The sequence below is a fragment of the Mesoplodon bidens genome, assembly GCF_964165515.1.
Source record: "Mesoplodon bidens genome assembly, chromosome: 13".
NCBI lineage: Eukaryota > Metazoa > Chordata > Mammalia > Artiodactyla > Ziphiidae > Mesoplodon > Mesoplodon bidens.
This window is the reverse complement of record NC_138169.1, coordinates 51,446,304-51,468,383: the sequence shown is the minus strand read 5'-3', so window position 1 is coordinate 51,468,383 and position 22,080 is coordinate 51,446,304. Positions and strand designations below refer to the sequence as shown.

Sequence of the window (22,080 nt, the reverse complement as noted above, 5' to 3'; positions counted from 1 at the left end):
GTTATATGTGCACTGAAAGTTTACCATCACTAGTATAGTTGTTAACAAACATATTGATTGTATTTTTAGATACAACTGGAACAGCTCGTCTCTGAGCATTTTGTAAATATCAACTCATATAGAATTTTTTTTTACTACTTTTATGGTGCTTAGAGCATAATTTTTCAATCCTAAAATTATGATGCAATGTAACTAGCACTACGCATTATGTTACGGTGTTTTTATTTCTTTTCATACATTTGACTGTCTTGTTTGATTTCTGAGAAGCTTTATCCTCTATTTCCGCAGTCCCTTCTGGAGAACACCATCTGGGAACACAAAGAATGGGGGAGAAAAGCTGCCTTCACTAACACAAAGCCCACTTCATTTCAATGAAGTTGAGAGTTTTTCAGTAAACATGCTATTTGATGTTTGCCAAAACTGAAGCATTCTAAAATGTATCAAAACCAGGATAATTAAAGAGAACCACAAAAATGACCCCAATGTCACTAGCTAAATAAGACTCAGAATGGCCCTTCATTTCTTGGGTTGGCCAACTCCATTGTGTTATATCAAAGAGAATGTTAATGGAAATTTACTGACCTATAGTTTCAAATCTGCCAATCAGAAAAGGGCAGCAAGGTAAAACATACTTTGACTACATTAGTTCGGTATTAGTTGCGTTTCATATTTAAGAGTTCTACAATTCATTGTTGCAGTTTAACATTTAATACAACCCTGAGATCCAGTTCTGGATAAGGAACATAGGGTCATTCAAGAATTGGAGAGAAGACATGCATTTCATACAAGTCAGTTCTGTCTGAGAATAAATCAGACACTCTAAAGGTAATCTCCTTTAAGAACCACTGGATAATTACATTTCAATGTTGCTCTAACAAGCTGTAAAGCAACAAAACACAAACTATGTGAAAATGATGATGATATTCACCACCATTTACCCCAGGTAGCATGTATCGGGCACCATGCTTGGGCCTGTACGCACACTATCTCCATAAATATTTACATCACTGCCAGGGGGCAGGCACCAGGACCCCCTTGTCCTCTCTGTCACAAATAAGCAGATAGACTTCAAAGGGTTGACTAACTTGCTCATGGACACACAGAGGCAGGGCTGGCATTCAAACCCCAATTTGTCTGATTCTAAAGCACATACCCGTTCTCTGAGCCCACAAATCAATACACGATATAAGCTTTGTTTTTAAAAACTGGATCCAGCACCAATGAAATATCTAATCCTCATAATGATGCTTTAAGGAGATAGTATCATTCCCTCTTGATAAATGAGGACATGGAGGCTCAGAGAGGTGAGGTTACTTGCTGAAGGTCACACAGCTCCTCAGACGCAGGTCTGACTCTAGAGCCTGTGTTCTCTCGAAGGGCTCAGCAGAGGCCTGGAGCATGGTGAGCACCCAATCAAGGCCAGCTAGTGCGAGGGCAGGCCCTGGAGTCAGGAAGACCCGGTGAGTATCTCAGCTCTGTCATGTACTCCCCTCAGGACCTTGGCCGAGCAATCAGACCACGAGTGCCTCAGTCTCCTCCTCTGTTAAATGGGAACAGTAATCCCCCTCGGAGGTTGTTGTGAGGATTAAAGGAGATAACATCTACAGAGCACTTCACTCAGTGTCTGGTGGGAAGGGAATGCAGTGGAAATTGCCCTTTCTGCTTTTATAAAAGAAAAACTTGGTAAAAAGTAACAAAACTGTACTTTTCCATTCAACAGTGGACAGATGTGGATTTGAATCCAGCTCTGCCGTCCAGCCCTCTGTCACTGGGCAAGCTACCAAACCTCTTTGAATCTCACTTTCTTCGTCTGTAAAGTAAGGATAACGAATGTGTCAGGAAGATAAATGGCATAACCTATGTCAAGCACCCTGCACAAAGCAGGTGCTCAGTAGTGGCAGCTGACAGGGCCTGGGGATGACTCAGATGCAGCACAGGACCCCCCAAAACACCCCAGGTGAAGCCAGCGTTTGTCCTCCTTCCCTGGACAACGGTGCCGTGGCAGGGAGAGCATCGTGATTCATAATGACATTGAATCCGCTTTCAGACAAAATCTTCAGACCTAAATCCCTGTGCTCTTTCCATCCATCCATCCCTAGGTGACATCTAGGGCACACACCTCACCCACCCAGGAAGGAGGCTGCCAAAGAACAGGGGACAGTCGGCCTAGAAGGGCTCTCAAAAGTCGTCATATGCCATCTGCACGGGTCACCCGCCAGGCCTTGGCTACACCCACTCTGAACAATCAGAACCAGCATGCCCACTGAGGCACACTCGACCACTGGTCACGGTAACATCCACGATCACCCTTCATGACGCTTCACCGTCTCCTTCATTTGTTCTTCAATGGTCTGTCATCAGCTTGTTACATTTGGGGCCAGGAGCATCCCACCCCATTCCTTAAAAGAAGTGATGCAGGCTCTGTTCCGCAGAGCAGTCTTATAGCAGGTCGTTAGCCCAAATCACCACCATCTTACCTCCAACCTCAGGACCCAGATTTAAAGGTCACAGCTCCACGGGGGACCCAGGGTAGAGGGAGCAAGTGGCCCCCCAGGCCCCACTCACATCGCTCTGCCTGGCACCCAGGCCACGAGCAACCAAGGACTGTGTCTCTCCAGCTTCACACAAGACCTCACAGAACTGACGGTCCTCCTGGAAACACTCTTTAAATGACATTCTACCCACTTTCACAGCTTTGTTACTTTCTATTTACTTTCACATTCTATTGACTGCCTTTTATTCTTCTTTCTGAAAAAATACCAAAGAAATTCATTTCTGAAGCAAACGAATTAAACCTAAATACACGTCAGTTCCACAGTCTTCTCAGTGGCTCTTTTGGGTTCCTGGACCCAATGCCAACGTGTGTGTGTGTGTGTGTGTTCCCCACACCAGCAAGCAATCCTCAGCCCACCAACTGGGTGTCCTACAATTCACCTCAATGCTGACACTATCTACCTGGCTCAGTAGTTGTCCTACAAGTGGTCCCACAAGACTGCCCCCACCCCACTTCAGAGGCCAATCTCAGGTCCAGGTTGTCACCCATGCTTCTGGTCAACCAGCAATAGATCAGAGGTTACAATGAACCCCTCCTTGGGTTTGATTAATTTGCTAGAGCAGCTCACAGAACTTAGAGAAACATTTTACTTACTAGGTCACCAGTTCATTATAGAAGGATGTAACTCAGCAACAGCCACATGGAAAAGATGCACAGGGCAAAGTAAAGAGAAAGGGCAAGGATCTTCCATGCCCTCTTCACGCCTGCCACTCTCCCTGAATCTCCATGGGTTCACCAACCCAGAAGTTCTCTGAACCCCATCCGTTTGGGGTTTTTAATGGAGGCTTCATTATATGGTCATGACTGACTAGATCATTGCCCACTGGTGATTCATTCAACCTCTAGCCCCTCTTATCTCCCCAAAGGTCAGGAGGTAAATCGGGAAGTTCCAACCCTCTAATCACATGGTTGCCAGCCCTAGATGGGGGTCCAAAAGTCACCTTGTTAATATAACAAAAAACATCTTTGTTGCTCTCATCACTTAGGAAATTCCAAGGGCTTTAGGAGCTCTGTGCCAGAAACAGGATGAAGACCAAATACACATTTCTTAATACAAACCACAATATCACAAGAGGCTTTATTTACTCAACAAATAATTTGAGGTCAGCTTCTGTAGGCTGGACACAAAACAGTCCACCTCCAATACTCAAGAGGTAGCCTCTACCTGGCACAGAATCCCTACCTCATAGATCTTCCCAGATAAGAACCAAATCTCCAAACCAGGAACAGAAGGACTCATGGCTTCCAGCCCAGAACCCTTCTGTTCCTTTTGGGCAGTTCCTAAAGCCAGAGGCAACCATTTCCAGGGACTTCCCAACACGAAGCCCAAAACGAGAGGCTGTGTGTCCAGTGGGTCAGGATGTAGCCTGGAAGGGACCCAGAAGCTCCAACTCCATCTCCAGGAGTCGGCAGCCCAGCTCAGAAGAAGGAATTTTAACTGCATTACTAAACGTGGTCAGCTCTTGAAGGGTGAAATCCATTTCTCTTGGCTGTTTCCTTTTCCCTAAGACAATCTGTGAAGCACACAGGAACTCGACTGGAAGACCGTCCTTTGAAGCCTGGTGAAACTTCACTTAGGGAAAATGTTATATTAGAAGTTTCGGCAGCACTTCTCAGACTTTTCAAACCAGAAATTTGCATTGGTATCTGCAATCACATATGTAGAAAAGGGCTAAAGACTATATAAAATGGCCTAAAAAGAGAAGCAGCAGGCCAGGGCAAAGACCACCAATCAGGGAATCGAGAGCGTCAAGCCTTAGTCCCTGCACCTCCCAAGCACGTGGCCTTGAGAAAATGCCCACCTTTCTAAGCCCCTCCCGAGGCTCAGGAGGGGTAGTGAGGGTCCGTGAAACGTGGGTGAGAAAGGAAAAACTGCAAAGGTGTCATTCAGTGAACATGGTTCACATGACCTTTTTTAAATGGCTGAGATAAACAATCTCCAGTTTAGGGTTAGGGTTAGTTCTTCTCAAACTAATCATCTCTGTAGCATTTTACAACTTTTGAAATACTGGTAGCTACATTATCTAATTTTAAGATTGTTATTAAGTTGACCATTGAATCTAAAGTGGAGCCTCTCTAAAAGACTAGGAAATGACTGAAGTGTTAAATGCACACCTAGCACTATACTTCGTCCCACAAAGATTCCCCTACATCCTTGTAAAGTGGACCCCTTCCTGCCCACACCATCACAGCGCAGTTACTAGGATACAGATAAATCATATCACCTCTGGGTATAATTAACAACAGAATTTGTTCGTTTCAGTGATGCTAACAAGATTTCAATTATACTAACCTTAATTTTCTCCTTTGCCATTTCGTCGCTATTACTCTATTATGGGAACTGGAGATCAACAGCACTTTAACAAATTCTCCAACACCTTTTTTCCTCCTTTGAATTAAATCTTCAACTGGCTGCATGTTTTGCTGAACTACTAATGCTTTCCATGTGTTTCTTTCCAAGTTAAAAAAATTCCCATTAGGTAATTCTAACACAACAGAAATTGGTAAAATGCCCAAAGAATCCGCCTCCCCAAAAATCTGTTTTCTCCAAGTCTCTCAGAAAGACCTGAAAAGTACATGAGTGTACACCCAATCCTTGGAGAACCTCCATGTAGCAGGACACTTGCAAGCCATCCATCCTACTTTTCAGCTCCCAAGCCCTCTGGATATCAGTGTCTCTAGTAATGAAAAAAAGCATTTGTTTCCTGACATACACTTTCATTGATCCGTGGTAAGAATGAGGCTGTCTCTTCATGGGGATCGGTACAAGCGCAGGGAGCCAGGCACAAGCGTTTGCATTGCACCCCACATGCGGGGCAGACCTGTGAGTGGAAAGCATTATAGGAAAGACACCCTTTTTTAAAATAATTAATCAATTTTGGGCTACGTTGGGCCTTCGTTGCTGCACGCGGGCTTCCTCTAGTTGCGGCAAGCGGGGGCTATTCTTCGTTGTGGTGCGTGAGCTTCTCATTGTGGTGGCTTCTCTTGTTGCAGAGCATGGGCTCTAGGCACATGGGTTTCAGTAGCTGTGGCACGTGGGCTCAGTAGTTGTGGCTCACAGGCTCTAGAGTGCAGGTTTAGTAGTTGTGGCTCACCAGCTTAGTTGCTCCGCGGCATTTGGGATCTTCCCAGACCAGGGATCGAACCATGTCCCCTGCATTGGTAGGCAGATTCTTAACCACTGTACCACCAGGGAAGTCCCAGGACACTCTTGAAGAAATCGAAAGCACGGTGGTTTCTTTACCAGGGGTTGTTTTCTAGATAGAACTAAGGTTCTGCTAGACAGCAACTTTGGAGTCTAACTGCCAGCACATGGTTTAAACTTGTCTTATAACATCTGCTACAGGTGTCTCCACCAATACGACTACATTCTCCAGTGTCAATTTTTTTGTTGGCTAGAATTTCACTAGGACAATGCAAAGCAAACACAGTGATAATGGTTCCAAGGCAACATTCAAATTCTATCATTCAACATCTAGAGATCCTTAGAGAGGAGAGGTAACAAAGTCCTATAGGGGCAATGAATAAACCATTTAAATAAGGTAAAAATCTTGGGTCAGGGGTGGAGAGCACAAATACGAAATAAACCTGCCAAAAGGGACGCTGATACACCTGCTTTTCTTGCCTGTGCAACTCACATTTGCTCGTGTCCATATTCCCTTTCTTGATGCCTCTTAATTTCCGTAGCTGACCTGAGTTTCCAGTTGTACCTGGAAGGTTCTCGTGCTCTCCATACGTTTGTGTCTCCTTTTCTTTTTTTCGTGAGTTTTTTTTTTTTTATTAATTAATTTATTTATTTTTGGCTGTGTTGGGTCTTCGTTTCTGCACGAGGGCTTTCTCCAGTTGCGGTGAGCGGGGGGCCACTCTTCATCACGGTTCGCGGGCCTCTCACTGTCAAGGCCTCTCTTGTTGTGGAGCACAGGCTCCAGACACGCAGGCTCAGTAGTTGTGGCTCACGGGCCTAGTTCTCCGCAGCATGTGGGATCCTCCCAGACCAGGGCTCGAACCCGTGTCCCCTGCATTGGCAGGCAGATTCCCAACCACTGCGCCACCAGGGAGGCCCCATCTCCTTTTCTTTATTCACCCCCATATTTATGTTTACCTGCGTGTCTGCAGATGGTAAAGCAATCCTTTAAATTCATTCTCTAGCTGTTTTTTAATTTTTGGCAACAAATCCTTCCTGATCTATCTATCTACTCTATAGCATTTGTGACAGATATGTTGTTTGACAAGCTAGTGGTATGTTTTACATCCTTCCCATATCCTTTCTTCCTTTTTTGTCGGGGAGGGGGCACATCTGTCAATCACTGTTTGACCGTAAGGCACCTTAGAGGAGTCACGCTACACACAGAGTGGGGAGAGGCTGACAAGCCGACCTCCCCTACCCCAGACCCAATGGCCTTCTAGACACATGGACATCCTGTGGGGTCTGTCATCTGGGAGCTGAGACAGATTAATAGGAAACAGATGATAAGAAGTGTTTAATCTGATTAATCCAGAGAGCTTGTTTTTACCTAGAGTGCATAACCCTGGGCAAAAATGGGTCACAGACTTGCTGGGGTATAAAAGGGAGGAGGTTTTAAAAAAAAAATACAGGCACCAGTCTCCTTCTGCAAAGGGAGACTCAGGATTTCAAACCCAAGCCCGTCCTGTGCCAAGACCACCGCCAGCCACTCAGGGCTCCGCAGAAAGACAGCAGGAATGGGAGTGGGCTCCAGGGTTTATGGAGAATCACTGGATCCCTACATCAAAGGACAGAAAACAGGAAATGTGACCCACTGCACCTAAACCCACTAGCGAAGAGTTTGGTCAGGACACTGTGAGTTTGGCCACTGTGACATCCACAAACAGGGCAGGAGGGAACCCCACCCCTAACCCAAGGCTGCAGAGGCAGGACAAGAACAGAACCGGCCTCCTGTGGGATGCGGGACAGCGTCGGCAAGAAGCCCAGGTCCAAGACCTAGAGTCAGAGGAAGACGGGCAGGGGGCCCGAGAGGGGAAGGAATGACTCTAGAGGTGTCTCCTGGTCAGAGAACAGACTGTTCTACTCTGTTCCTGCAGATACCCAGTGGACAGTGGGGGCCCTGCCACCTTGGACAACAGGGAGCAGCAGCACCTGTGTGGGCCTCCACCCCAGCACCCAGACGGGCTAGTCATCCAAGCTAATGCGTGTCACTGCACAGGCCATGGTGCCTCAGCATCCACGGTACCAGGGGCTCCTCGTCTTTATTAGCTAATATAGAAGAACCATCTGGCCGCTACTAGGCCCAAGAGTGTCAAAAAGGCATTCTGATGTTACCAGAAGGCCTAGTTTTCATGGGAGCCCCAAACAGTCCAAATCAAGAAGCAGTAAGAACCACATGGGAATCCAGGTAACCCTCAGCAACCCGCCTGAGGGGTGAGGGTAACATGGGAAAAGGTAGCTGGAGGGGAGCCTCCCTGCAGGGCCTGGAGGGCCCAGCTCACACTGAGCAGAGAGGGAAAGACAGTCAGTCAGAAAGCTCACCAAGGTGGAGAGGACGGAGGAGCCCTGCTCATATTCACAGGCATAAGAAGAAAGGCAGAGCCTGAGTAAGGGATTGGGGAACAAGGTGGGTTGGTGGCAAGGCTCAGGGATCACAGCTCCACTCCCCACCCTCTGCACGCAGAAGCCCAGGGCCCTCTACACCATAGCTAGAGGGGGTTCAGACACTGGACAGAATCTGTACCTCACCAGGAGCCCCTGAGCTGCTGTCCGCACCACACACACTCACACATCACCTCCATCACCGCCAGCGGAAGCTGGCACTGAGAGAGGGTCCTTCCCCATTAGACTCCACATAGCCTCAGGATCCTTCTCAACACTGTGCCCAGGGAGCCACCTTCTCTACATTGGCTGGCACATGAGCTGAATCCCCGCAGTCACTCTTGTACTAGAAGGTTCTTGAAGAAACGCTCCACTGTTTGTCAGTCGGCTCTTTTCTGTGACAGAGCAGTGCAAAGCACATAGCTGCGCGACTTGGCCTGCGAGAGGAAAATGCTTTGCAAATGATATGTTGATGCCTCGCTCTGTTGATGCTTCTGTTGCTAGAAAATGACTATATTTCTGATCAGTGGATGAAGCAGTCTTCTCCTACATGGTTTTCTTGTCTTTAAAAATATCTTTATCCCTGTGATTTGACCTTTAACGAGAGATGAGACTCATCTCGTGGAGAGCTTAATCCCTTCGGCCACCTTGCCAGCTTCTGCCGAGCTCACCTCTATCTTACGGGCAGACCTCGTCATCTCAGAGGTTTGGGGGAAATGCCTCTAAAAAGTCTAAAGACCCTTTGCACTGGGCTGTTCTTCCTGACTACAAGCACCAATGACACTTGGGAATCTTCAGCCAATTTTTTATCCTTTTGTTTAACTCAATGCTTGATACTTGCAAGTCTCAGTGTTATGAGTCCCAGAGAATCAATCAACAGGGTTTATTTTCTTGATGAGAAGACAGGGTTTGCTTCAGACAACTGAAGCACAGAGGTTTTAAGCCGAACAAAATGCCTTTGAAGTCAGCTGGTAGAAAACACTCAGATATTAACTTTAGGATTCTAATGACTTCAAACTTTATTTTTTTTTTAAATTCTCAATTCCATTCCTTACTCCACAATTCTTCCACTCCTTTTCTCTTCATTATGAGACTTAGTCATCAGAGCCAGTTGGCCCTCTGAACATTTTTCTGGTGTCTGGCAACAGGATCACTTGCTAGGACCAAAAACTTTATTTTCTCTAGCTAACCTCATTAAATGCAGACTTCACATACCGGTCATAGATTTTTTAATTTATATCTGTTAAGTTCATGCCCACAATATGACCATTGTTTATTTGAGGGGCTGAAGCTAGATTAAGAAGGCAAGGTATGCATTGTGTGCTACCTTATGTTACATCAAGTGGTCATACTAGGGACTTCCCTGGTGACGCAGTGGTTAAGAATCCGCCTGCCAATGCAGGGGACATGGGTTCGATCCCTGGTCCGGGAAGATTCCACATGCTGCGGAGCAACTAAGCCCATGTGCCACAACTACTGAAGCCTGTGCGCCCTAGAGCCCAGGTGTCGCAACCACTGAGCCCGAGTGCTGCAACTACTGAAGTCCACATACCTAGAGCCCGTGCTCCACAACAAGAGAAGCCCGTGCACTGCAACAAAGAGTAACCCCCACTCGCCACAACTAGAGAAAGCCCGCATGCAGCAACGAAGACCCAACACAGCTAAAAAATTTTTTAAAAAAAGAAAAAAAATCAGGTTTTAAAAAAAAAAGTAGTCATACTAAAAATGTGCAAAGTAATACAGTGGAGAGGAGCACAGAAGTACAAAAAGCTTGGGGCCTCTCTCGGTACCGAAATCTCATCCAGCTTCCTACTATCAGCAAAGACCTGTCTCGGCTGCTTGCTGGGACCATCAAAGCAGTGCCCCGTGGCCTTCATTTCTCATGAGGTTTGCCTGGTTGCTAACCACGAAGGCTCCACTCCACTCTCATCCCAATGGGTACAGAGTTCCAAAGTTAACACTGGAGAATTCCAAAGGCATGTCTCCTCCAATTCATCAACACGCAGTCCTGGATTCTAAACATTCTATACTTAATTAAAACAGGGACAAAGGAGAAGAGAATATAGGCTGAAGGAAACATTATTTTGGAGAAATTTACTTGATAGCATTTTAAGCCCATGAGCCTGAGGTGATCCTGGATCCTTCTGGTCCAATCGTGCAGTGGGAAGGTAGGTCTTTGGGGGAGCTGTGTATGGTGCTAGGCCTAAGACAGCAGTCACTGTCCCATGCCTATAATCACTCTATCATTTCTTAGATGGTGAAGAGGGGAAATATCTTGAAACGAAACAAGGACCCAACCAACTGATGTGAAAAAGGTTTTCTCCCCCCGCCATGCTTTCCTTTGCCATTTCAACTGAAGATTGTTCCCGGTTTGGCTTTTTTTTTTTTTTTTTTTTTTTTTTTTTGCGGTATGCGGGCCTCTCACTGTTGTGGCCTCTCCCGTTACGGAGCACGGGCTCCAGACGCGCAGGCTCAGCAGCCATGGCTCATGGGCCCAGCCACTCCGTGGCATGTGGGATCTTCCCAGACCAGGGCACGAACCCGTGTCCCCTGCATCGGCAGGCGGACTCTCAACCACTGCGCCACCAGGGAAGCCCTTGGCTTTTTTTTTTAATCCCAAAGAAATCTCATCTAATATTGCCATTTGGAAAGGGAGAGAATATGTCACAATGGGGGCTGGTACATCACACGTATGATGCATACATTCCTTTCTCTACACATAAACCAAAGGATAGTATTTAATGCTATTATAATAAATCTATTCCAGATCTTACCAATAACAGGAAATGGAAGGGGAAAGAGGGTTTTTTAATACAAAGGAAGAACTTTGCCTTCTTGGGCATTGATGTTAATTCACACAGTCAAATCCTCTCATCCAGCACACTCAGGCCTGAGGTAATTAATGGTGAAAACTGATTAAAGCAGAACTCTTTTAAAAATGACACATACACACCTTAAGACTTTAACTTGCAGCCATGGTGACTGACCACCCTGTTCCTCTGGGATGAGACACAGTTGGTTGCCAGGCACACAGCACAGGAGATGCACCCTCACATCATTTGGGGCATGACCTTTCTTTGAATAAAGGTCTAATGGGACTCCCCATGGACCTTCCTTCATGAACCACTCACATAATATAGTCTATGACTCCCAATCTCAGTGTCTTTGAAGTCAAGCAAGAACTTACAAAGACCAGAATCCTTCTGGATTTTTACAACATTCCCCCACCTTTTGTAGTTATCACAACCCACTCATGTTGACAGAAATGCTTTTGTAGTAACTAATTTTGAATCTTTTCCAATATACTCACAGCAGTGACTTTGTATACCTGTATTTAATCAGTTTATAAAACGTTCACATCCCATTTCATTAAATTACATAATTCCAATAGTAAGTGCAACTGGCATGAGCAGGTTTGAGAACAAACACGCTGATCCTGTCAGCACCCAGTTTAACCCTTCAAATAGGAAGACATGGGCATCCTGAGAGACAGTGGGCTGGACTGGCTGCTGGAGCTCAGGTGCCATGGAGATGAGATGTGTGTTTACATGCATGACATGGGACTACAGAACAATATACCAGTTAATGCGGTGAGTCAATAACATGGAAGCTGGTTAGAAAAATCCTGTACTTGAAACATTTTAAGTGTATACTTCCAAAGAATGAATTTTATTAAAAGGTAGTTAGCTCATTAGGATTTTGATCTAGCCAGTTTTAGTGTAAATCTGTTTTCCACAGCCTTACTGTTCCTGGGAAATACCAATTCATACTCATGTCCCAAATCTCAACTGGTTATCAGCTATATTTCAACCAATATTCAGTATTGGTTGTATTCAGCACATAGTATGTGCCTGGATTTGTCCTAGATCCAGGATGAGGGTCAGAAGGGAATTTATCCAAAGTCATAGGTCACAGGCTTTTTCTTCAGGCAGACATGATTTATACACATAAAATAATTTGAAAACTATAAAGCAAGTAATTAAAAAAGCATATTTTGGTGCATATTTTAAGGTCACTCAGTGCTACAGGCAGTTGAGGAGCAGGGTCAGTAATGAAGGTCCTACAGATCTCGTTTTGTCTCCAACAAGATCACGAACCCTCCTGACGCCCTGACCCTCCAGCCCCTGAGGTTCACATGTCGGCTACACAATTACTCGCCAACCACAGAGTAAGACAAACGCTGTCCCTCGGGACACCTGCAGCCTCACCCACTTCACACCAAATGAAGTAAAATTACACAGCTTCCCCTCCACATCCAGCTGTTCCCTTACCCCATCCCTGGGTCTCCAACAGGAAAGCAGGGAGAAAGAAGAGGAACCAGAAATGATTCCCTCCACTCCACCCATGCATACCACACTCCAGGTGTAGACTGGGCCTCGACAGGATGATTGATGCTCTGCTAATTACAGGCCTGAATTAAGACCACAACATGTATTAAATAAACATAAAATGACTCAGATATGGAAAACCTCTATGCATAAAATGAAATTTAGTTCCTTTCTTTTTCCTTTTTATATTACAGACTTGCCTCAACTTGGCCCAATGCCAGGAGGACACCTTCCCATGGAGACTGTCTACTTAGCATAAATTACCGCTTTTGTTGCCATTCAGCCCACATGTATAATGGGGAAAGCAATGGGTCCGGGAAAATCATTGGCTACAGGAATGGGCGTCAGTGGGGTTTCCCGTGTGACCGCAGGCAAGCCATCTGAACCACAAATACGTCCGCTCAACACCGTATTGCTCTGCATCCACGTGTGCCCTGTCCTCCACTGACCTGAGACTTCCCTTCAATCTCCTGAGACCACAGCCTGGAGCTTCAGGCCCCACTTCCCCACAGGGAGCTGCAGAGAGCCGCCAGAAGGCACGTAAAGGTCACTTCAGATCGGGATTGACATGTATACACTGATGTGTATAAAATGGATGACTAATAAGAACCTGCTGTATAAAAAACTAAATTAAAAAAAAAAAGGTCACTTCAACTGGCTGGAGGTTCATGCTGGCACAGCTCCAGGAAGAACCCCATCTCTCCCAGCATTGCCAGAAAGAACCTCACCACCGATGTGTCTGTCTTACCTCGAGCTCTGTTCACGAACCAAACAGCAAAGGCAGCCAGAATGAAACAGGGCTTCAAAAACTTGCCAGAAATTGCTTCCCTAAAAGCTCTAACAATATATGACAGGGGCTAACCCCAGCATAGATAGCATAATCGTGAATATTGCATTTTATCCCCATAAGTGGCATTAATCATCATGTTTAATCACTGAGGGCAGATGACAAGCATCCCCTTCGGCAGATGTCACTCACCGATGCAGGCATGGACCCTCACGGACAGCTGTGTCCTTAGGATGATGCTGTGCTTCTTGCCCCGCCTAACGGAGACAGGAGACAAAACATTCATGGGCATCAGAGGAGTCAACAAGGCAACCCTACCTGCTGTCAATCAATTTGACGGTTCGCTTCGGACACCCACACCTGGAAGAGGCTCTAGATAAGCAGGAACCTACACAGAACAGCAATCTATCCTGAAACGCTGTGATGCCACAGGGCTTTACAGAAAATAAAATAATGAAGTCTGACTCTGTTGGACTGGCACACACATTTCACTGCCAAACCCGGTCCACTCCACAGAGTTCCGTGTACTCATGCCTGACCATGTTGGGAAATTTTTAAAATCTGTGCCCATGAAGTGAAATCCCTGGAATGTAACGGCACAAATCTGCTTGATCATTCCCATGGCTATTTTTACATGTTTTTGCATATCGGGAAAGGACACACATAGTGGGGTAATCAGAAAGAGCCGTTTTGCCGTATATCAATTCAAGACATAGCTTTTCCCTGAAGACAGGAGTCCAGCAAAGGGGGCGTGTAGGCTATTTGTCATCACAATGTCAAGGTACACCACACCTTGTCTCATCTTTGCTTCCTTTCACTTCATTTCTTACAAAGGAAGGAAAAGGATGGCCCCCTCCCCAGTTCTCCTCCCATGAGGGCTCAGCCCGCTTTTACAGAGAAGGACCGAAGCCCAGAGCAGATGAGAGAAGATAAATGGGGAGAACATGAGTCCTGGCTACCTAGGGTAGCAAAGGCTTTGAGGTTTGGAGAAAGGGGGAAGCCAGTGGACAAAGGTAAAATGGAGCCAGAAACCAGCACAGGAGCAGGTACCCAGCTCAGTGGCTGAGTTCCCTCCCCATCAGGGCTTCATGTATACTAGTCTCGTAGTACTTTCCCACTTCCTGGTTTTGTGGTTGTGCTGGAGGAGAAGAGGGCAGAAATCTCACCAGGGCACACTTAATACTGTGATATGAAGTCACAGGGATTATAGTTTAGTACTGAAACAATCATATTGTTTATTCTTGAGACCAAATAAGAGGCGAAAGTATGGTTAAAAAAAATTTTTTTTTTGATTCTTTTAAAGGAGAAAAGAAAACCACTTGCATGGTCCTACAAAAACATGCAGCAGCCTCCAACCCGGCAGCTCCTCGTGGGCAGAGAATCTGCATTCACAGTCCCTTCAAATGCCACCAAGACCCTCCTTTTTAGTTAAGCTATGTGAAAGGTACTAGCCTCGAGTTTACACAAATACACAACACTCGACCCATCTTCAGAAGACAAGTTTGAGATTCCTATAAACACAGACTTCTTCAAAACTTTCTTCCTCACACGGAAAAAATCTTTTTCTCTCTTGACAGTCCTTTACAGGTGAGCTTTCCCATTTGGTAATTTTCTTGGTTCTAGTTGTGGCCTTCTCTTTTCTGTCAAGAGAAGTTCTTTTAGCATTTGTTGTAAAGCTGGTTTGGTGGCGCTGAATTCTTTTAGCTTTTGCTTGTCTGTAAAGCTTTTGACTTCTCCATCAAATCTGAATGAGAACCCTGCTGGGTAGAGTAATCTTGGTTGTAGGTTTTTCCCTCTCATCACTTTAAATATATTGTGCCACTCCCTTCTGGCCTGCAGAGTTTCTGCTGAAAAGTCAGCTTATAACCTTACGGGGATTCCCTTGTGTGTTATTTGTGGCTTTTCCCTTGTTGCTTTTAATATTTTCTCCTTACCTTTAATTTTTGTCAATTTGATTGTTATGTGTCTCAGCATGTTCCTCATTGGGTTAATCCTGTATGGGAATCACTGTGCCTCCAGGAGTTGGGTTACTGTTTCCTTACCCATGTTAGGGAAGTTTTCAGCTATTATCTCTTCAAATATTTTTTCAGGCCCTTTGTCTCCCTCTTCTCCTTCTGCGACCCCTATAGTGTGAATGTTGGTGCATCTGATGTTGTCCCAGAGGTCTCTTAAACTGTCCTCATTTCTTTTCATTCTTTATATGGTTCTGTGGCAGTGACTTCCACCACTCTGTCTTCCAGCTCAATGATTCGTTCTTCTGCCTCATTTATTCTTTTTTGGGGGGTGGGGTGCCTCATTTATTCTGCTATTGATTCCTTCTAGTGCACTTTTAATTTCAGTTATTGTATTCTTCAACTCTATTTGGTTGTTCTTTATATTTTCTAACTCTTTGTTAAAATCTTCTTGTAACTTCTCGCTCTGTGCATCCATTCTCTTCCCGAGTTCTTGGATCATCTTTACGATCATTACTCTGAACTCTTTCTCAGGTACATTGCCTATCTCCACTTCACTTAGTTGTTCTTCTGGGGTTTTATCTTGTTCCTTCATCTGGAACATATTCCTTTGCCATCTCATTTTGATTAAATTTCTCTAGACTGTCCTGATGTTGACATTCCTTCAATTCTTGTGATGATACCAGGAAGAAAGTTCCCATTAGTGCACTGAACTGAGCTGCTGAACAGCCTTTTGTGTGAATTCCCAGGAAAGGTATTCTGGGGTGGGGGCAGCAGCCACCAGGCTTGTAGCCTCACCCAGGGCTGAGCCAGGGGTTCAGCTGGGAGCAGAAACCAGTGAACCCCTGATGATGGCCAGACCCTAACTATTAGAAACAGCAAACCCAAAGTTCTTTAATCTGGAAGATTTTTTTGTAACTCATGTTATCAGCAGTTATGAATCAAAAATAAATACCAAATGGACAGTAGACAAAATACATGCTTTAGATGCCCAGAGGGGAAGAAGCACGGGATGGCAGGAGAAAATATTTCAGAATACCTCAAAAGTTCTAGAGAAGTTCAGAAGGGCTCATTGATAGCCCCCACTTTTATCTTCAAACAACTGCAAAGCTGAATTTTGAGGAAATGCTTCAGTTTTCCCACAGAATTCTCCAGTCCCATGGTCACAAGGGATCCAGGCACCTGCGTGAGAACTAGGACAGTGTTTCTGAGGAAGCCATCAGCACACCACTCTGGAGGTATCACCTTTTCTGCATTTTTCAATGCTTGTACATTGAGAAACCAGGCAATCAGACTGGTTAAGTTAAACCCTAACAGAATTTAAGAGAGCATAGAACAAAAAAGGCCTATTTTTAAGTAGCTTTATCACTTATAATTCCTCTGCTTCAATATATTCACCTCCTTCCCTGCCTGCCCCTGTACACAAAATCCTACAATAAAAGGAACCTGAGTGGAATTGGGGACCAAAGGCTGTGGAAGTCCCTCAACAGGGGATGAGGGTCCAGAGCCCAGGAGTCCCTGGCAAAGGAGGGGGCCTTCCAAAGCAGAGACCAGGGAGTGGTGAGTGCAGCCAGGTCCACAGAAGTTGTCCTTCATCTCACCCTGCAACCCCTACTTTCTCTCATATTTGACGCAGGTACCACTGTTGTGCCCACTTTGCAGATGAGGGAAGCAAAGCTTGTAGTAATGACATAACCTGCATAAAGTCACATAGCTGATGGAAACGGACCAGGGCTGAAAGCAGAGTGTCTGATCCACCGTCACCCGCACCATCCTGCCTTTTGCTGTGTAGGTGCCTCACTATATCACCTTCTCCAGCACTTCCTAAGGATAAAAAGTGTCCCAGGTTTTTTAAGGAATTGATTTGACCTCGATACTAAAATCTAACAAAAAAGGACACAAAAAATTAAGATGAAAATATCTAAGAAAATATTAGCAAACCAAAATAAGAAGTATGTGAATATAATAAAATAGGACCAAATAAGGTTTATTCTAAGAATTCAGGAATTACAAGATGTCCATGTTTTCTTTATCTATATCAAATATCAATGTACAGACGACACCCATCATAAGGTCCTTTAAATTTGATAGCTTCCCTCCCTCCACCACAATATTTTGTAATTGGGTAATGCTGACTGTTATGTATTTCTTTTATATATGCCATCTTGCTGCTATTATGGATTCTAAAAATCTTTTGGCTGATTCTCTTGGCTTCTTTCAGGGAAATAATCATTTCATATGTTTTAAAATAATCACTTTATCCCCACTTTTCTAGTAAACATGCCCTTGTCTTCTGTTTCCTGGCTAAAACTTTCAGAGGAAAATTAAATAATCATGGATATACTTTCCCCTGCCCCAGTGGGATACTATGTCAGTCTGGGTTCAGAAAATAATAATCATAATAGTTGTTAACATTTATGGAATGCTTATCATGTGCCAGATGAGGTTCTAAGTACTTTATACAGATTTAGACTTCAGAAAACTCCTATGAAGTAGGTAATATTATTGCCATTTTTAAAGTAAGTAAATTGAGGCCCAGAAGAGTTATGCAACGTAGCTGAAGTCACACAGAAAGTGACAGAGCTCGGACCCAACCCAGGCAGTCTGACCCCAGAGCCTGTACGCCTAGCACCTCCCTGAAGTTGCCTCCCAGATGGGTGTTCCTTCATCCATTCCCTCATTCCACACATGTTCCCTGGTGACTAGTGTGTGCTGGACTCTATGTTAGATCCACAGAGGATCGTCTGCCACAAGACAGCAATGCAGAAATCCTGCCTGCTAGCCTGCCGGGCAGATTTTGGACTGAAGACTGCAACATCAATTCTCACCTGAATTTCCAGCCTGCCGGCCCACTCTACAGATTTAAGACTTGCGAGCCCCCAAAATGGTGTGAGCCAGTTACTTGAAGTAAGTCTCTCTAAGCAGACTAGATGGATTAGATAGATTAAACTAGATTAGACTAGATGGATAAGACATATCTTATTGGTTGTATTTCTCTGAAGAACCCTAATACAAACATTGATATTTGCCTTTATGGAGCGTCCATGTTCTAAAACTGAAACCAGTGGGAGGTTGTCATTGTGTGTTCACCATAAGCACTTTAATGGTCCTTTTCTCCCCGGTATTGGCTTGCTGTATCAGTATCACAGCAGCCTCTCCTTCCAAGTCTGCCTGTTTGCAGCAGAGTGAAATGGGGGTGCATCAGTTACTAGAATCTGGTGACCCAGAGGCAAAGGCAGTTTAGTTTGACCTAAAGCTTCCCAGGGAGATTCAGATTCCATTCCTATCAGCACAGCCACTGCCAGAAAAATATCACAGGCCTCAGAGACTAGCCACAGCCAACCAGCTGCCCATACCCAAGGTCAATGCTACCCAAGTGATGAGAGAACTAAAATAGATGCTCAATTCAAGGAGACTCCAGACGAGGCACACATGCCAGGGACTTGATGGCACTATCGCTGAAGGAACTTCCTGAAACTTCCCGGTTTCTCAGAATACCTGAGCTTCTCCTGCAATAATGTCTATGGCCTTAGGAAAAAGATCTGGTGTAACCAAATACCACAGAACCAAGTCTGTTGGTTCTGAACCCGTGTGTTTCAGTCCTGTCCCTGTCTCTCAAGAAAATATTTTTATAAAAATAACATATAAAGTCTTTGTAATGTAAGAACAAGTGCTTACATTATTTTATTGAGTGGCATGGAGCCAAAGGCTTGAAGACTTTTTCTTGCAATCAACAGCAGAATCGATGCCCCCAGATATTCCTCCACTCAAATTAGAACTAAACTATGATTTCAGTCAAGAGTAGAAAACATACATTGGACAATGCAGCAGAAGCAGAGATTAGGGCCCCCCCAGCAGCTGCCCCAGGATAAGCTTCCTCTTAGTAAGCTTCTGAAACTGTGAGACTCAGCCCATGCTCTGCCTGAGGAATGAAGAGGATTTGGACCAGTTATCAGCTAGTAAAAGGAGAGTACTAGTGAAGATTAATTTGCTCAGAAGCTCGAAGTCCAAGAGAGCTGGTTGCCACTACATTCATCCCCAGATGCATTCTGGTCTCCCTTAGGAGATGGTAGTGGTGAAAAGCTAAACTCTGAAGCCAGCTATGTGATCCTGGACAAGTTACTTAGCCTCTGTGAGCCTCAGCTTCCTTGTCTGCAACATAGGATAATATTATGCTTGTGGTGTCATATCTAAGAAACGAAGACTTACTCCTATTTTCTTCTAAGAGTTTTACAGGTTTAGCTTTTCCCCCTCAGGTCCCTCCTAGTGGGAATGAAGCCTCTGTTCAACCCATTCACAACTCCCAGCTCCTACGCAATCCTGCTGTCTCTCCTCCTCAGCCCCACATTCTCCCCTTGACCTATATCCACCTGCCTCCACCCCACTACTCTTCTGCTTCCTCTCTCCCCAAGGACACCACAAATCTCCTCCTTACTACACCCCTGGCCTTGCCTGGGTACTGCCACAACTTGATTTCTCCATGGCATCGTGTTCTTAACTGCCCCTTCTTTGAAATTTTCTCCTTGCTGAGGCAGACAGTTACCCACCGATATGCATTTCCCCCTTTTGTCTTATAAAGAGAACCTGATTTTGTTTGGGGTGACGGTGTACCCACCTAAAACTATATTTTCCAGTCTCCCCAGCTACCAAGAGTGGCCACATGACACAGTTCTCTTCAGTGAACTGCAGATGGAAATTGCTGGTGGAGGTTCTGGAAAAACTCTCTAAAGGGGGCAGACCCAGCTGGCACCAACATTTGTTCTTCACTCTTCCCATTTAAGGCAGGGACCTCATACCCTTAGTAATAAAGGTAGAGGGTTGGCTGGACACAAGCCCAAAATTCATGGTATAATCATGGGCCTAACTTCTGGGCAATGGCGTGTGACTGAAAGCTATGTGCACACAGAATGGACATTCACCCCCTATGTCCACTTCCTTCTTCCTGGCAGCTGGGATGCAGATGAGAAGGGAAAAGGTAAAGCAATCACTCTGGACACAGAGATGGAATTCTCATTTTCAGGACGGTATGGCTGCTCTACCAGTCCAAGGAAAGTTGTCTATATTTTGACTCTTAAACAACAAAGAAAATTTTACCTTTATATTTAAACTCTACACTTTGGAATCTATCAGTTACATCAGAGAAAACTATACCCTAACCAACACATGACTTCCTGCCCTGATGAGATGCTGGAGGGAGAGCAGCCATACTGTAACTATGATGAAGCATGAAAGATGAAAGCTACATCATCAGGATGGCAGAGTAGAAAGGTAAAAGAAGGCTGGGTGCCTAAGAGCATCTTGTAATCAACATATTGTCTTCAAAACGGCCTAATCATCTACCTCTTTTTTTAAATAGACTTCATTTGTTCAGAGAAGGTTTAGGTTTTCAACTCCCTTCCTCCAAGGGGTCACCCCCAGTCTCTCTGGTCCTTGATGTTTCTCACCTGAGAGCCAGGCCAATATTTCTCACCTGGCCACCTTGCACCTTGAGCGTGGCTTGACATAACCTCAGAATAACATGTATAAACCTCTTCTTCCCCTCCCCAAACTGCCCCCCCATAACCTCCCTACTTCTCTAAGTGGCCCACCGTCCACACACTATCCACCTAACGGCATGTGTGCATTTTATCGTCCTGTTTCTCTCTGCTCAACTAGTATCACATCTCCAGATTCCCCCAGTGGTCCAGGCCCCAGTCCACCCGCCTCCCTCAGCCACCCGGTTCAGACCCATTAGGTCACTCCCTTCCCCCATCACAGTGGCCACACTGACTGCAGCGTCCCTGTTCAAGGTTCTGTCCCCTCACCCCGCCCTCCCTGTTACTGGAGGAGTTCTGGGAGGGCTCCTGCTTTGCAGGCCAGTCCTCTTCTGACTCCTACCCATACCATAAAGCCAAGCACCCGCGTGGGCTCCACCACTCCTACTTGACTCCATCTTTGTCCTGTCATACAATCTGGCATTTGAAGGAACTTAGAGCCATGCCAATCCCACTGTCCACTCAGCACGGAAGCTCATCTGTCTTGTCTGAGCATTCCTAAGAGGCTTTCCCCCAGGGTATTTGAAGGCACTGGCCTAGCACTGACCCAGAGCAGGTGTGCAGGGGCCTCTGGACTGCTCTGCTCAGCTCAGCACCGAACCACCCCCCTGCTCCGCAGGGCTCCTTTTGTCTGAAAAGGGCCAGTTCTCTCATCCACCGTGACCGGAGCAGGGCTTGGTGGTCGGCAGTGTGAGCCTTGCACTGAGAAGATGGGAGACCCTTAATCCTTCGATGATTTGCCAAAAGAGCCTCAGACAACAACACACCTGTGCTCTCAGCTGCAGATAATCACTTATGAGGAAAAGTGGGGGGAAACCCTTCCCTGTGTCCCATCCACACCCTAACCAGAATCTCTCTTTTGTCCAGGTTTTTTGTTTGTTGTTCGGTTTGGTTTTTTGAGTTCAGTTGGTTTTTAGATTTGGGTTTAAAATGTATTTTAGGTGATTTCCCATTGTCCAGGTTTTTTGTTTGTTGTTCGGTTTGGTTTTTTGAGTTCAGTTGGTTTTTAGATTTGGGTTTAAAATGTATTTTAGGTGATTTCCCATTCTACCAGGTCCAGATGCAGAGGAAACCCAGACAGAGATGTGACTGGATGAGGTTAACTTTTGTATTAGACAGTAAGAAGGGAAAACGACTTCTTATTCCTTCAAACTTGACATCTGGAATGTAGAGAACTCTTTGAGAATCTGATGAAAGGCTCTGAAACCCCTCTCCACCCCAAAACCCTGCATATCCACAAACTGCAGAAATCTCAGGGGTTCTTGCCCCCCGACACACACACATGGATTCTCGGCACTCATGAGCTGCAGGCTGAGAAGTTAGGTGTCTAAGAATCAAACCAGAGCTCTCCCCAAACCC

At 45.3% G+C, this 22,080-nt stretch overlaps 1 protein-coding gene across 7 annotated transcripts in view; it reads right to left on the bottom strand.

Annotated features, from left to right (window-relative positions):
- The window catches only part of FHOD3 (formin homology 2 domain containing 3), a 497,371-nt gene that overhangs the window by 410,796 nt on the left and 64,495 nt on the right, over positions 1-22,080 (bottom strand). For all 7 annotated transcript variants that reach the window (XM_081253453.1, XM_081253447.1, XM_081253448.1 and 4 more), the window contains exon 3: positions 13,428-13,492. In XM_081253453.1, coding sequence (XP_081109579.1) covers positions 13,428-13,492 — 65 coding nt within the window. The remainder of the gene's footprint in view (positions 1-13,427; positions 13,493-22,080) is intronic.